Genomic DNA, 16,714 nt, shown 5'->3' with positions numbered 1-16,714 from the left:
TGTGAAGCGCCTTGGGACAGTTCACTATGTTAAGAACATAAGAACCTAAGAAATAGGTGCAGGAGTAGGCCCTGCTCCACCATTCAATATCATGGCTGATCTGATCATGGACTCAGCTCCACTTCCCTGCCCGCTCCCCATAACCCTTTCTCCCTTCTTGCTCAAAAATCTGTCTATCTCCACCTTAAATATATTCAATGAGGCACTTTATAAATATAAGTTGTTGTTGGTGGTTCAGAGGGAAAATGAGTCATGATTTCTTTGTCTGCTCCCTTCCATCTCCTTCTGGTAGTTGTAAAACAACATTGGCCAATATCTGTGAGTGCTTTGCTTATTCTGCTGGCCAGGAAATTGTACATGTTGCTGCTGGAAAGGCTTAAAAGAATGAGGTGAATTAATAATTGAATACCTTAATACAACTTCAACTGAGTAAAACAGAGAATCAGTTTCACAGAGGGATCTCTATGACAAACTCTTCCATTCCTATATTTGAACGGTTTGTGAAGAATGTCAGAAAACATCAAGAATTTCAACCATCAGTTGAAAGCTCAGGGCACAGGGTTGGCAACTGAAAGACAGACACAAAACAAAAATGTGCTTTTATATCGTGCTGGTAGTGTAGAAAAATATCCCTCGACCCTTCATAAAAGGAGCAATCAAAAATAAATGTCAAGTCAAAGAGGCAGATATTAGGACTAAAACCAGTCGTTGGCTTTAAGGAGGGTCTTAAAGCAGGAGGAGGCCAAGGGGTTTAGTGAGGAAATTCCAGAGCATGGAGCCGAGGTGGCTGAAAGCACGGCTGCCAATAATGAAGCAAAGGGGTGAAGGAGATGCACAAGTCCAAGAGAGAGAGAGAGAGAGAGTTCGGACATTAGTTTTTTTTTCATTCATTCATGGGACGTGGGTGTCGCTGGCAAGGCTAAGCAACGGAGCGGCCCACTAGCCCATCTCGGAGGGCCGTTATAGAGCCAACCACATTGCTGTGGGTCTGGAGTCACATATAGGCCAGACTGGGTAAGGGCGGCAGATTTCCTTCCTGAAAAGGACATTAGTGAACCCGATGGGTTTTTAATGACAATCCGGTAGTTTCACGGTCACCATTACTGATACTAGCTTTTTAATTCCAGAGATTTATTTAATTAACTGAATTTAAATTCCCCAGCTGCCATGGTGGGATTTGAACTCTTGTCTCCGATCATTAGTCCAGGTCTCTGGATTACTAGTCCAGCAACATAACCACTATGTTACTGTATCCACGTATTTGTTGGGCTGGAGAAGGTTATAGAACTAGGGATGAGGGATTTAAACACGAGAATTTGAATTTTACAGAACAACGTATTTCAGGCAGAGGACCACCATTGGGCCATCTAGCCGACCAATCCAATTATCGCCTTGCTCTTCTGAACCAGACCATTAGGGATTTGTTTTTTGTTTCGAATCAAGGAGCATACGTTGAGATTAGAAATACAAAAATCAGCTAATTAAACATAGAAAAATAAAAAATAGGTGGAGTAAGCTGTTCGGCCCTTCGAGCCTGCACCATCATTCATGGCTGATCTTGCAACTTCAATACCCCATTCCTGCTTTCTCTCTATACCCCTTGATCCCTTTAGCCGTAAGGGCTACATCTAACTCCCTTTTGAATATATCTAACAAACTGGCTTCAACAACTTTCTGTGGTAGAGAATTCCACAGGTTCACAATTCTCTGAGTGAAGAAGTTTCTCCTCAACTCGATCTTAAATGGCTTACCTCTTATCCTTAGACTGTGACCCCTGGTTCTGGACTTCCCCAACAACGGGAACATTCTTCCTGCATCTAACCTGTCCAATCCCGTCAGAATTTTATATGTTTCTATGAGATCCCCTCTCATTCTTCTAAATTCCAGTGAATATAAGTCTAGTCGATCCAGCCTTTCTTCATATGTCAGTCCTGCCATCCCGGGAATCAGTCTGGTGAATCTTCGGTGCACTCCCTCAATAGCAAGAATGTCCTTCCTCAGATTAGGAGACCAAAACTGTACACAATATTCAAGGTGTGGCCTCACCAAGGCCCTGTACAACTGCAGTAAGACCTCCCTGCTTCTATACTCAAATCCTCTCGCTATGAAGGCCAACATGCCATTTGCCTGCTGTACCTGCATGCCAACTTTCAATGACTGATGTACCATGACACCCAGGTCTCGTTGCATCTCCCTTTTTCCTAATCTGTCACCATTCAGATAATATCCTGCCTTCCTGTTTTTGCCACCAAAGTGGATAACCTCACATTTATCTACATTATACTGCGCCTGCCATGCATTTGCTCACTCACGTAACCTATCCAAGTCAGCCTGCAGCCTCTTAGCATCCTCCTCACAGCTCACACTGCTACCCAGCTTAGTGTCATCTGCAAACTTGGAGATATTACATTCAATTCCTTCATCCAAATAATTAATGTATATTGTAAATAGCTGGGGTCCCAGCACTGAACCTTGCGGTACCCCACTAATCACTGCCTGCCATTCTGAAAAGGACCCGTTTATTCCTACTCTTTGCTGCCTTTCTGCAACCAGTTCTCTATCCACATCAATAGATTACCCCCAATACCATATGCTTTAATTTTGCACACTAATCTCTTGTGTGGGACCTTGTCAAAAGCAATTTGAAAGTCCAAATACACCACATCCACTGGTTCGCCCTTGTCCACTCTACGTTACATCCTCAAAAAATTCTAGAAGATTTGTCAAGCATGATTTCTCTTTCATAAATCCATGCTGACTTGGACCGATCCAGTCACTGCTTTCCAAACGCGCTGCTATTGCATTTTTAATAATTGATTCCAACATTTTCCCCACTATCTATGTCAGGCTAACCGGTCTATAATTCACTGTTTTCTCTCTCCCTCCTTTTTTAAAAAGTGGGGTTACATTAGCTACCCTCCAATCCATAGGAATTGATCCAGAATCTATAGAATGTTGGAAAATGACCACAAATACATCCATTATTTCTAGGGCCACTTCCTTAAGTACTCTGGGATGCAGACTATCAGGCCCTGGGGATTTATCGGCCTTCAATCCCATTAATTTCCCTAACACAATTTCCTGACTAATAAGGATTTCCTTCAGTTCCTCCTCCTCGCTAGACCCTTGGTCCCCTAGTATTTCTGGATGGTTATTTGTGTCTTCCTTAGTGAAGACAGAACCAAAGTATTTGTTCAATTGGTCTGCCATTTCTTTGTTCCCCGTTATAAAATCACCTGATTCTGACTGCAAGGGACCTACATTTGTCTTCACTAATCTTTTTCTCTTCACATATCTATAGAAGCTTTTGCAGTCAGTTTTTATGTTCCCAGCAAGCTTCCTCTCGTACTCTATTTCCCCCTCCTAATTAAATGCTACGTCCTCCTCTGCTGAATTCTAAATTTCTCCCAGTCCTCAGGTTTGCTTCTTTTTCTGGCCAATTTATATGCCTCTTCATTAGTTTTATCACTATCCCTAATTTCCCTTGTTAGCCACAGTTGAGCCACCTTCCCCATTTTATTTTTACGCCAGACAAGGATGTACAATTGTTGAAGTTCATCCATGTGATCTTTACATTTCTGCCATTGCCTATCCATTGTCAACCCTTTAAGTATCATTTGCCAGTCTTTCCTAGTCGATTCACATCTCATACCATCGAAGTTACCTTTAAGTTCAGGACCCTAATCTCTGAATTAACTGTGTCGCTCTCCATCTTAAATGAAAAATTCTACCATATTATGGCTACTCTTCCCCAAGAGGCCTCGGACAACAAGATTGCTAATTAATCCTCTCTCGTTACATAACACCCAGTTTAGGATGGTCAGCCCTCTAGTTGGTTCCTCGCCATATTGCTCTCGAAAACCACCGCTTATAAACTCCAGGAAATCCTCCTCCACCATATTGCTACCAGTTTGGTTAGCCCAATCTATATGTAGATTAGAGTCACCCATGATAACTGCAGTACCTTTATTGCATGCATCCCTAATTTCCTGTTTGATGCCATCCCCAACCTCACTACTACTGTTTGGTGGTCTGTACACAACCCCCACTAGCGTTTTCTGCCCTTTGGTGTTCTGCAGCTCTACCAATACAGATTCCACATCATCCAAGCTAATGTCCTTCCTTACTATTGCATTAATTTCCTCTTTAACCAGCAACGTTAACCCACCTCCTTTTCCTTTCTGTCTATCATTCCTGAATATTGAATACCCCTGGATGTTGAGTTCCCAGCCTTGGTCACCCTGGAGCCATGTGATCCCAATTACATCATATCCGTTAATAGCTATCTGTGCAGTTAATTCATCCACAAATTGAACCAATGTGATCATTAATTTTATGCAAATAAGTACGAGGACCTTGGTCATCAAGATAGAACCATCCATTCATCTCCCTCAGCCTCATCCCCTTGTCCACCAAGCCAAATTTTCCCCCTGACCTAGTCCCCAAGCCAAACCTTCCCCCTGCACAAGTCCCCAAGCCAAACCTTCCCCCTGCACAAGTCCCCAAGCCAAACCTTCCCCCTGCACAAGTCCCCAAGCCAAACAACCCTCCTGCCCTAGTCCCCAAGCTAAACCTTCCCCTTGTCCTAGTCCCCGAGCCAAACCTTCCACCTGCCCTAGCCCCCGAGCCAAACCTTACTCCTGCCCCAGTCCCGAACTCCTGTCTCTCATCATCTTAGGCAGTCCCTCGGAATCGAGGAGGGCTTGCTTCCACTCCCAAAGTGAGTCCGTTGATGGCTGAACACTCCGATACGAGAGCCACTAGATCCTGTTACAGGTGGGACAATCATTAGTCGGGGGAAGGGCTGGTTTGCTGCGCGCTCCTTCCGCTGCCTGGCCTCTTCATGCTCCTTGCGTCGAGCCTCAAAGAGCTCAATGCCCTCCTGGATGGACTTTCTCCACTTCGGGCGGTCTTCGGCCAGGGTCTCCCAGGTGTCAGTGGTGATGTCGCACTTTACTAGGGAGGCTTTGAGGGTGTCCTTATCACGTTTCCGCTGTCCTCCTTTGACTCATTTACCATGAAGGAACTCCACATAAAGCATTTGCTTAGTGAGTCTCGTATCTGGCATGCGTACTATGTGGCCTGTCCAGCGAAGTTGATCGAGTGTGGTCAGTGCTTCAATACTGGGGATGTTAGCCTGGTCGAGGACACTGATGTTGGTGCGCCTGACCTTGCAGGAGATTTGAAGGATCTTGGAGTGATATATCTCCAGCGATTTGAGGTGCCTTTTGTACATCGTCCATGCCTCAGACCCATACAAGAGGGCGGGTATTACTACAGCCCTGTAGACCATGAGTTTGGTGGTAGATTTGAGGGCCTGGACTTCAAACACTCTTTTCCGCAGGCGGCCGAAGGCTGCACTGGCACACTGGAGGCGATGCTGAATCTCTGCATCAATGTCTGCCTTTGTTGATAAGAGGCTCCTGAGGTATGGCAAATGGTCCACATGGTCGAGGGCCGTGTCGTGGATCTTGATTGGAGGGCAGTGCTGTGTGATGATGACAGGCTGGTGAAGAACCTTTGTCTTACCGATGTTAAGCGTAAGGCCCATGCTTTCATATGCCTCAGTGAATACATTGACTATATCCTGGATTTCAGCCTCTGAATGTGCACAGACACAGGCATCATCTGCATACTGCAGCTCAATGTCAGAGGTTCGGGTGATCTTGGACCTGGCCTGGAGTAGTTTAATTCCACTCCAGCGGGGAGCTTGTTGATTGTGAGGTGGAACATGGCGGTGAGGAAGATTGAGAAGAGGGTTGGAGCGATAACGCAGCCCTGTTTGACCCCGGTCCGGATGTGGATTGGGTCTGTAATGGATCCGTTGGTAAGGATCACGGCCTGCATGTCATCTTGGAGCAGGCGAAGGATGTTGACAAACTTTTGGGGACATCCGAAATGGAGGAGGACGCTCCATAGACCCTCACGGTTGACAGTGTCAAAGGCCTTTGTAAGATCGAAAAAGGCCATGTGTAAGGGCTGGCGCTGCTCCCTGTATTTTTCCTGCAACTGGCGCGCTGCAAAGATCATGTCTGTTGTGCCCCGTAGGCGACGAAATCCACATTGTGATTCCAGGAGGAGCTCCTCGGCCACAAGGAGAAAACGACTGAGAACTCGAGTGACAATTTTGCCAGTGGCTGATAGCAGGGAGATTCCCCTTAGTTGCCGCAGTTGGACTTGTCCCCTTTTTTTAAAGATGGTCACAATCACTGCGTTTCTGAGCTCTCCCGGCATGTTCTCCACCCTCCAGATGAGAGAGATGAGGTTATGTATCCTCACCAATAGCGCCTCTCCGCCATATTTTAATGCATCAGCAGGGATTCCATCCGCACCCGTAGCCTTCTTATTCTTAAGCTGTTTTATGGCTTTGCCGACCTCGTGCAACGTTGGAGTTTCACTGAGTTGGTGGCGGGTGGCATGTTGCGGGATGGAGTCGAGAACACTCGAGTCAAAGGCAGAATCTTGATTGAGGAGATCTTCAAAGTGCTCCTTCCATCAGGCCCTGACAGCCTCAGTGTCCTTGATGAGTATTTCCCCGTTCTTGGCTAGGAGTGGGGTGGGGCCTTGGGAGTTTGGACCATAAGTGGCCTTGACTGCAGTGAAGAATCCTCGCATATCGTGGCTGTCGGCCAGTTGTTGTATCTCCTGTGCTTTCTCCATCCCACCTGTTCTTTAGGTCCCGAGTTTTTTGTTGGACCTGAGCCTTGAGCTGTCTAATGTTTTGCAGCTCTCGAGTTGGGCTGTTGCTTGAGGCTCAAAAATGCTTTGTGCTTGCGATCTCCTGATCATTTTCATCAAACCAGTCCTGATGTTTTCTGGTTGAGTAACCAAGTGTCTCTTCACAGGCACTGGTTATAGAGACTTGGAGGGCAGACCAAGCGCTGTGGGCATTCTATATCTCAGGGTCATCAAGGCATGCCAGATTGGCTGTGAGGCGCTGGCTGTATAGGGCTCTCTTAGCTGGGTCTCTAAGTGCCCCAGCATTAACTTTTTTGCAGACTGCTTCTGCTGTCCCCTCAGCTTTGGGGCAATGTTAATGTTGATGATGGATTGGATTGGGTGATGGTCCGTCCATCAGTCGTCGTCATGGCGCGGGTGATGCGCACATCCTTGCGATCCCTGGACGATGACATAGTCGAGCAGGTGCCAGTGTTTGGAGCGAAGGTGTTGCCACGATGCCTTGTATTTGTCCCTCTGGCAGAACAGGGTGTTGGTAATGAGGAGTTCATGTTCTAGACATTTTGTCAGGAGTAGGGTACCGCTGGAATTGGCTTTCCCGACCCCCTCTCTGCCAATTCAGCCTCCCCAGAGGGCTGTGTCTTTGCCAACCCGGGCATTAAAATTACCCAGAAAGATCAATTTGTCACCTGTGGGGACATGGGACAAGGATGTCTCGAGTTTGGAATAAAAACCCTCTTTAGCCTCATCCGCTGCAGAGTGTGGGGGCGTACGCACTGATGACTGTGGCACATTGGTTCTGAGATAGGGTGATACGGAGAGTCATGAGGCGTTCGTTGACCCCACAGGGGGAGTCTTTGAGGTGGTTGATCAGCTCATTCTTGACGGCAAAGCCGAATCCATGAAGGCGCCGTTCTGCCTCTGGTTTCCCTTTCCAGAAGGTGGTGTAGCCTCCACCATGTTCCTTCAACTGGCCTTCCCCTGCCTGCCGGGTCTCGCTTAGGGCGGCGATGTCAATGTCAAAACGTCTGAGTTCCCGGGCAACTATGGCGGTGTGGCGTTCTAGCCTGTTGCTGTTGGGATTGTCCACAAAGGTCCTGACGTTCCAGGTCCTGAACTTCATACTGACAGAGTGGAAGATGCTGGTGCGTGAATTCTTTTAATGTGGGGTGGCTGCTGCACACCGGCAACCACAAGGGCTTAGCCGAGCAAGGTCTTGGTCCAGTGGCAAGGGGGTCCAAGACAACTGGAGACCAGGCACAGCTCGATAAGCCTAACTGCCTACGGCAAAGTGTTGGCCGCAAGCTCGGCACCGAGTAGCGCCATTGATGGTAGATGGCCCGAGGCTTGGTTGGGGGGCAGGCATTAGGAAGGTGACTTCCAAAGTTATTTTAAAAGATTAAAAGTTGATAAAGGCTCCCAATTTATTTCAAAAGTTTCTAAGAGTTGTTAAAAAGTCCCTTCGGCCGGGGACAGAAGCGGCCGGTGCAGAGTCCCTTCGGCCAGGGACAGAAGTATGACATTAATGGCTGCTCCGCTCGTACCTCATGGCAAAGCGATACCCTTAGCCGGCTGGTGGTGGAGACCGCCTTTCTAGAATTCCCAGCGGGGACACCGGGAGAGCGGGGGCTCCGGTCCGGCGGGGACACCGGGGGGGTGGCAGAGGCGGGGGCTCCGGCCCGGCAGCGACACAGGGATAGGAGGGACTCCAGGGACACCAGCCGCGCCCAGACCACCGACACCCGGCACCTTCAGCAGGATATCGACCGGAGGCGCGGCCCAACCTCAGCAGCTGAGCCAGAGACTGACAAGTTTTAAAACTTGCATTTTAGACTCTCAACCGAAATACTTTTAAACATTATTAACAACAACTTTTAGAAACTTTTTAAATTGGGGAAACTTTTATAATCTATTATTGATTTTCCTGTCTCTCACATTTCTCCCCAATGCCCTTTCTGAGCTTATCCAATCCATGACTGCTCCCTTGAGCCCATCCCCACTATACTGCTGACAACCCAACTTCTCTTCCTGGCTCCAATGTTAGGTGACATTGTAAATGATTCCCTCTCCTCAGGCACTGACCACTCCTTTTCAACCTCAACCTCAACGTGTATAATCCCTCATGACCTTGCCCATCTCCTCTAGCCATATAATCTCCTGGTCTCTATTCCACTGACTCTGGCCACATATGCATCACTCCCCACCTGTCCCTTTCCACCGTTGGTGGCTGTGCCTTCAGCTGCCTAAGTCGCACGCTAGGGAATTCCATTTCTAAACCCCTCCATTTCTTCACCCTCATAACCCATCTCTTTTGGTCACCACTGCCAATATCTCCTCTTTGCTCGACATCCAAAATGTGATCACGCCTCAGTGAAATATTTTGGGATGTTTGTGTGTGAAATGCAAGTGGTGGTGGTTGTTGTTGTTCAGGCAGACGAACTCTCTCGCTTAGACAGGACTCAGCACATACTGAACAAGTTTTACTCGCCTGAATTCCTGCCTCATTGGCACAACTTAGGTCAACACCATTAGTAACTAGTATTAAATCTCAAGGTTCAAAATGGTCTCTGCATTACGTTCCCCTCTTGCTAGACATGCCCCAGTCCCACAAAGCACAGCTGGCTTAGTTTCTGGGAATAAATTCTAATTGCTTCCCAGAAAGTACAGGCATTGGATTCAATCCCAGCCAGTCATGGGACTGTAGCTCCCATTAGGGCACTATTCCCAGGGAACAGGAATCTGGTGTGTTTTTTTTTAAAGAAAAGTACGAAAGAAAGAAAGACTTGCATTTATATAGCGCCTTTCACGACCACTGGACATCTCAAAGTGCTTTGCAGCCAATGAAGTACTTTTGGAGTGTAGTCACTGTTGTAATGTGGGAAACGCAGCAGCCAATTTGCAAACAGCAAGATCCCACAAACATGATAATGACCAGATAATCTGTTTTTGTTGTGTTGATTGAGGGATAAATATTGGCCAGGGCATCGGGGATAACTCCCCTGCTCTTCTTCAAAACAGTGCCATGGGATCTTTCACACCCACCTGAGGGGGCAGACGGGGCCTCGGTTTAACGCCTCACCTGAAAGACAGCACCTTCGATAGTGCCACGCTCCCTCAGCTCTGCACTGGAGGTGTCAGCCTAGATTTATGTGCTTAAGTCCCTGGAGTGAGACTTGAACCCACAACCTTCTGACTCAGACAAGGGTGCTACCCACTGAGCCACGGCTGACAAAAAAATAAATAAATGGAAAAATGCTGTTGACACATTACTTTCCTCGTTCTGCTGACTCAGTGCTCCGATTCCCCATCCTGCAGAAGCCTCCGATCCTCTCCCCACACTCCTGCTTCGCAATTATCCACAAGCTCATCCTGCTTCCCAGGCAGAGGCAGAGGGGTCACTGGATTCTAGACTTTTACTGTTGTGACTCTATAACCTTCCACAAGGAGATGCACGAGGGTGTCCTGTAGTGTCGTGGCCTCACATATTTCCTCCCGGTTGGTCAGACCTGCCCTCATAGCGGAGAGCTGGAGCACACAGTGCGGTGCATTGCAGCTCAAGACTGGTGTCCCAGTGTAGTGTATTTTCTTCATGGGTTCTTTGCTTAAGAATTCACAACTACACGTTTGCTGTAAAGAACTAGCTGGTTTATTAATAAAGGTTTATCAAACTGAACCTGACCGGCATATCCACTAGGCTCACAACTGCACGCCTCATCGTGGAGAACCAAGACTCATTGACTGGGGTTTTAGAGTCTTGTGAACATCACATGACTGGTTAAGCCACTCACAATGCAACAGCTCCACAAGCCTGTGAGCTGTTGGAAAGTGTGAGGTCATGCACTTTGGCAGAAAAAAAATCAAAGAGCAAGTTATTATTTAAATGGAGAAAGATTGCAAAGTGCCGCAGTACAGCAGGACCTGGGAGTATTTGTGCATGAAACACAAAAGGATAGTATGCAGGTAGAGCAAGTGATCAGCAAGGCCAATGGTATCTTGGCCTTTATTGCAAAGGGGATGGAGTATAAAAGCAGGGAAGTCTTACTACAGCTATATAAGGTATTGGTGAGGTCACACCTGGAAAACTGCGTGCAGTTTTGGTTTCCATATTTTGGAAAGGATATACTTGCTTTGGAGGCAGTTCAGAGAAGGTTCACTAGGTTGATTCTGGGGATGAGGGGATGAGAGGGTTGACTTATGAGGAAAAATTGAGTAGGTTGGGTTCATTGGAATGCAGAAGAATGAATGAGAGGTGATCTTATCGAAACATATGAGATTATGAGGGGGCTTGACAAGGTGGATGCAGAGAGGATGTTTCCACTGATGGGGGAGACTAGAACTAGAGGGCATAATCTTAGAATAAGGGACCACCCATTTAAAACAGAGATGAGGAGAAATTTCTTCTCTGAGGGTTGTAAATCTGTGGCATTTGCTGCCTCACAGAGCTGTGGAAGCTGGGACATTGAATAAATTTAAGACAGAGATAGACAGTTCTTAAACGATTACGGGGATAAGGGGTTATGGGGAGCAGGCGGGGAAGTGGAGCTGAGTCCATGATCGGATCAGCCATTATCTTATTGAATGGCGGAGCAGGCTCGAGGGGCCGTATGGCCTACTCCTGCTCCTATTTCTTATGTTCTCATACATTACACCCAGCAACCTACAGGAGGCGCAAATTCTCTGCCAAAGCCTTGAATGGGTATATTGCACGACATGAGAAAATCTCAAAAAGGGGAAAGGGAGAAAATCAGAAACAAGTTGAATAACTTGGACAGGGAATCACAGAACTGTATTGGAGACAATCTGTACTTGTGACAGTTTGTCCGTTTTTTGGATGAGATGCAGAACATCTGCCCTCTCAGAGAAGGCCAGGGCACTATTTTGAAGAATAGCAGGGGCGATCTCCATAGTGTCCTGGCCAATATTTATCCTCAACCAACATCATTAAAAATAGATTTATCTGGTCATTCCCTCAGTGCTGTTTGTGGGTGCTTGCTGTGCACAAATTAGCTGCTGCGTGTCCTACATTACAAGTGACTACTCTTCAAAAAGTACTTCCTTGGTTGTGAAGCGCTTTGGGACGATCTGGAATCATAGAATGGTCTCCTTCTGTACTGTAACCATTCAGCCCGTCGAGCCTATGCTGGCTCTCTGCCAGAGCATTTCAGCTAGTCCCACTCCCCCCCCGCCTTTTCCTTGAAGCCCTGCAATTTTTTTTTCCTCCAGGTATTTAGCCAACTTACTCCATGATAGGATGAAAAGATTCATTCAGGTAGTGCATTCCAGATCCCAACCACCCGTGTAAAAGTTCTCTCTCATGTCGCCTTTGGATCTTTTGCCAATCACCTTAAACCTGTGTGTCCTCTGGTTCTCGACCCTTCAGCCAATGGGAACAGTTTCTCTCCGTCTCCTCTGTCGAGACCCCCTCACCATTTCCCGAGGTCGAGAAAGGCCGCGAAGGTCTCGATGTGAATTGTACCTTGTTTTTGCAGTTGACCTGTTCAATGACCAAGGAGCTCCAGCTGAAAGGGGAGGAAGTGGAAATGCTGAGAATGGAAGTGCAGATGGTGGAGGCGGACCGTGTGCGGCTCTCACTGATCGAGGAAACGCTGACCGATGTACTACAGCTTCTGCAGCAGCTGCGAGCGCTGGTAATGATCTCTGGGCCTCTCGGTGAACACCTGCTGTTAACTCCATTGTTGCAGGATCTAGTGTGGGTCTGGAGGATTAGATTGAATCCCACTGGGGAGGGTTCCCGACTGAAGGGTGTTAGTCTCAGCTCATTTTTTGCTGACAGATTCGGTGTCTTAACATTCATAACACACCAATAATGGCTCCATCAGATTAATGACTCTGTTTTGAACTTTAACCAAGCATCAGGTTCAATTAGTTTACATTACGGCTGATCTCACACACACACACGCCCCAAGGAGCTGTCCTGGTAGGGAATGGATTGCGGGAAAGTGTCAGCATGCTGATTATAAATGGACGCAAAGCAAATTACGGAAGTGCACTGCTGCCAGCGCGGTTCCCTGCTAGGTACACAGGATGTTGGGATTAGCCTGGTGTGCGCACAGCATCATCATCATGGGCAGTCCCTCGGAATCGAGGGAGACTTGCTTCCACTCTAAAAATGAGTTCTCAGGTGGCTGAACAGTCCAATACGGGAATTACAGTCTCTGTCACAGGTGGGACAGATACTCGTTGAGGGAAAGGGGTGGGTGGGACTGGTTTGCCGCAAGCTCCTTCCGCTGCCTGCGTTTGATTTCTGCATGCTCTTGGCAATGAAACTCAAGGTGCTCAGAGCTCTCCCGGATGCTCTTCCTCTACTGAGGGCGGTCTTTGGCCAGGGACTCCCAGATGTCGGTGGGGATGTTGCACTTTATCAGGGAGGCTTTGTGGGTGTCCTTGTAATGTTTCCTCTGCCCACCTTTGGCTCGCTTTGTCGTGAAGGAGTGTCAAGTTGAGCGCTTGCTTTGGGAGCCTCGTGTCTGGCATATGAACTATGTGGCCTGCCCAGCGGAGCTGATCAAGTGTGGTCAGTGCTTCAATGCTGGGGATGTTGGCCTGGTCGAGGACGCTAACGTTGGCGCGTCTGTCCTCCCAGGGAATCTGTAGGATCTTGCAGATATATCATTGGTGGTATTTCCCCAGAGACTTGAGGTGTCTACAGTACATGGTCCATGTTTCTGAGCCATACAGGAGGGTGGGTATTACTACAGCCCTGTAGACCATCAGCTTGGTGGTGGATTTGAAGGCCTGGTCTTCAAACACTCTTTTCCTCAGGCGGCCGAAGGCTGCGCTGGCACACTGGAGGCGGTGTTGAATCTCGTCGTCAATGTCTGCTCTTGTTGATAAGAGGCTCCCGAGGTATGGGAAATGGTTTACTTTTTCTAGGGCCACGCCGTGGATCTCAATGACTGTGCGCACAGCACTTCGTATATGGCTATCGCACCCACACGTATTAAGTAAGCTGGCAGGACTTGGGCCGGCTATCCACGTTCGAGTTAATTGCTGGCCGGGGCTCTGTGCTGGAGAGAGTAGGAGTGTGGCATCCTGGTTGGGTCAATACCATTGTGGCATTTACAGGTGGAAGCCAGTCTCTTTCACTGCTCAGGTTGTGTGGCTAGCCCCTTCTGACCCTAGGTGAGGGGGAGGGGGAGAAATATGGCATTTCCGGGCACGATCATCTCAAGTAGGCATCTAGAAAAAGCACCCCACATTTCATGCATTTCAAATGGGACTCTGTACATCAACTAGAGAGAGCTGTGGATGCCCAGTGAGTATATTCAAGGCAGAGATTGACAGATTTTTGGATCCTAAGGGTATCAAGGGATAAGGGGTTTGGGCAGCAAAGTGGAGTTGAGATAGAAGATCAGCCATGATTGTATTGAATGGCCGACTCCTGCTCCTATTTCATATGTTAAGGTCTTTGTTTCCCACCCTTATCTTCCACCTTGAAGTTTCTTTTGTTCCAGTTCATGCTCACTTTTTATTCCACTCACTCAGAACATTTCCAGACGGTCCTTGGGGAAAATCTTAATGAACACTTTGGACTCCTGCTACAGTGTTGGACATGGTAAGGGATCACCACAGTGAGATCTTTTTTTAGAAATGAGGAACAATCAGAGGATTTAACTTGTCAGTAACAATTTGCACTCTCTGCATTACAGGAACGATGGGCTCCTTGGATATGTTGAGCGTACTCCATAAAGAGCTGTTGTCGTGTGAGTTACTCAGCAAAGGCTCATCTCAAAGAGAGAATCAACAGGTCATGAAAAACTCCCTTGTGATAACATGCTAGTGTGTGCAGCAGTAACCTTAAATGGTTTGCGGAGACGTGGTGAACATTGATGGCCAGAAACCACTGAAGATATAAACATGTTTTTTCTCATTGAAGCTTGGACATCAGAGGTCGGTAGATTACAGGACACCCAAAGCTACAAGTCACATGCAATCCATGTTACCATGGACTCTGCCAAAAACATTTTGGCTCCTGGGGAAAGTTTTGGAAAAGTTGCTCCCTGTCCCAAAAAAGGCAAATTAAGATTGACTATCGAAGAAAGATAGGAAATGCAAGTTCTTGGCACATCCCAAAGCGCCTCACAGCTGAAGACGGCTTTGGAACAGGTTGTTTTGAAGACAAATACGATAACAAAATTATGCACAGTAAGATCCCACAAACAGATGACTCAACAGTTCACCTGTTTTGGTGATGCTGGTTGAGGGATAGTACGAGTTTCTACAGGTACATAAAAAGGAAACGAGTGGCTAAAGTAAATGTTGGGTCCTCGAGAGAATGAGACCAGGGAATTAATAATGGAGAACAGGGAAATGGCAGAGACGTTGAACAAATATTTTGTATCGGTCTTCATGGTAGAAGATGCTAAAAACACCCCAATAGTGGATAATCAAGGGACTACAGGGAGGGAGGAACATAATACAATCACTAATGAAGTAGTACTCGGTAAAATAATGGGACTAAAGGTGGACAGTCCCCTGGACCTGATGGCTTACATCACAAGGTCTTAAAATAAGTGGCTGCAGAGATAGTGGATGCATTGGTTGCAATCTACCAAAATTCCCTGGATTCTGGGGTGCTCCCAGCGAATTGGAAAACCGCAAATGTAATGCCCTTATTTAAAAAAAGAGGCAGACAAAAAGCAGAAACTATAGACCAGTTAGCCTAACATCAATCATTGGGAAAATGCTGGAGTCCATTATTAAGAAAGCAGTAGCGAGATATTTGGAAAAGCATAATTCAATCAAGCAGAGTCAGCATGGTTTTACGAAAGGGAAATCATGTTTGACAAATTTGCTGTAGTTCTTTGAGGATGTAACGAGTAGGGTGGATAAGGGGGAACCAATGGATATGATGTATTTGGATTTCCAGAAGGCATTTGGCAAGGTGCCACATAAAAGGTTACTGCACAAGATAAAAGTTCACGGGGTTGGGGGTAATATATTAGCATGGATAGAGGATTGGCTAACTAACAGCAAACAGAGAGTCGGGATAAATGGGTCATTTTCATGTTGGCAAACAATGACTAGTGGGGTGCCTCATGGATCGGTGCTGGGTCCTCAACTATTTATAATCTATATTAGTGACTTGGATGAAGGGACCGAGTGTAATGTAGCCAAGTTTGCTGATGATACAAAGATGGATGAGAAAGCAAATTGTGAAGAGGACACAAAAATCTGCAAAGGGATATAGACAGGCTAAATGAGTGGGCAAAAATTTGGCAGATGGAGTACAGTGAGAGAACATGTGAGGTTATCTACTTTTACAAAAAAAATGGAAAATCAAATTATAATTTAAATGGAGAAAATTTGCAAAGTGTTGCAGTACAGAGGGACCTGGAGGTCCTTGTGCATGAGACACAAAGTCAGTATGCAGGTACAGCAAGTAATCAGGAAGGCAAATGGAATGTTAGCCTTGATTCTGGAGATGAGGGGGTTGACTTATGAAGATAGGTCGATACACATTGGAGTTCAGAAGAATGAGAAGTGATTTTATTTAAACAGATAAGATAATGAGGGAGCTAGACAAGGTGGATGCAGAGAGATATTTCCACTCATAGGGGAAATTAAAACTGGGGGACAGTCTCACAATAAGGGACTGCTCATTTAAAACTGAGGTGAGGAGGAATTTCTTCTGAGGGTTTTAAATCTGTGGAATTCTCTGCCCCAGAGAGCTGTGGAGGCTGGGCCATTGAATATATTTAAGGCGGAGATGGACAGAGTTTTGAGCAATGAGGGAGTAAAGGGTTATGGGGAGCAGGCAGGGAAGTGGAGCTGAGTCCATGATCAGATCAGCCATGATCTTCTTGAAAGGTGGAGCAGTCTCGAGGGGCCAAGTGGCCTACTCCTGCTCCTATTTCTTTATGAATGTTGGCCAGGACACTGGGCGAACTCCCTGCTTACCATCATCTTCCAAAAAAAAAAAGTACCATGGATCTTTCGTGTCTACCCGAACAGACTTTCGAAATGTGTCACTTCCAGCAATTCAGCACTCCTGCTGAATTGAACGATCAGCCTA

The 16,714-nt window shown here is 46.9% G+C and overlaps 1 protein-coding gene across 1 annotated transcript in view; it reads left to right on the top strand.

Annotated features, from left to right (window-relative positions):
* LOC139228292 (EF-hand and coiled-coil domain-containing protein 1-like) overlaps nucleotides 1-14,723 on the top strand; it is a 39,997-nt gene extending 25,274 nt beyond the window's left edge. The window contains exons 5-7 of the mRNA XM_070859472.1: nucleotides 12,168-12,326; nucleotides 14,185-14,254; nucleotides 14,349-14,723. Coding sequence (XP_070715573.1) covers nucleotides 12,168-12,326; nucleotides 14,185-14,254; nucleotides 14,349-14,479 — 360 coding nt within the window. The 3' untranslated portion in view covers nucleotides 14,480-14,723. The remainder of the gene's footprint in view (nucleotides 1-12,167; nucleotides 12,327-14,184; nucleotides 14,255-14,348) is intronic.
* The last annotated feature ends 1,991 nt before the right edge of the window (nucleotides 14,724-16,714 follow it).

This window comes from Pristiophorus japonicus, chromosome 17, assembly GCF_044704955.1.
Source record: "Pristiophorus japonicus isolate sPriJap1 chromosome 17, sPriJap1.hap1, whole genome shotgun sequence".
In the NCBI taxonomy this organism is placed as follows: Eukaryota; Metazoa; Chordata; class Chondrichthyes; family Pristiophoridae; genus Pristiophorus; species Pristiophorus japonicus.
The sequence above is the reverse complement of the archived record's forward strand: the minus strand, read 5'-3'. Positions and strand labels throughout refer to the sequence as shown.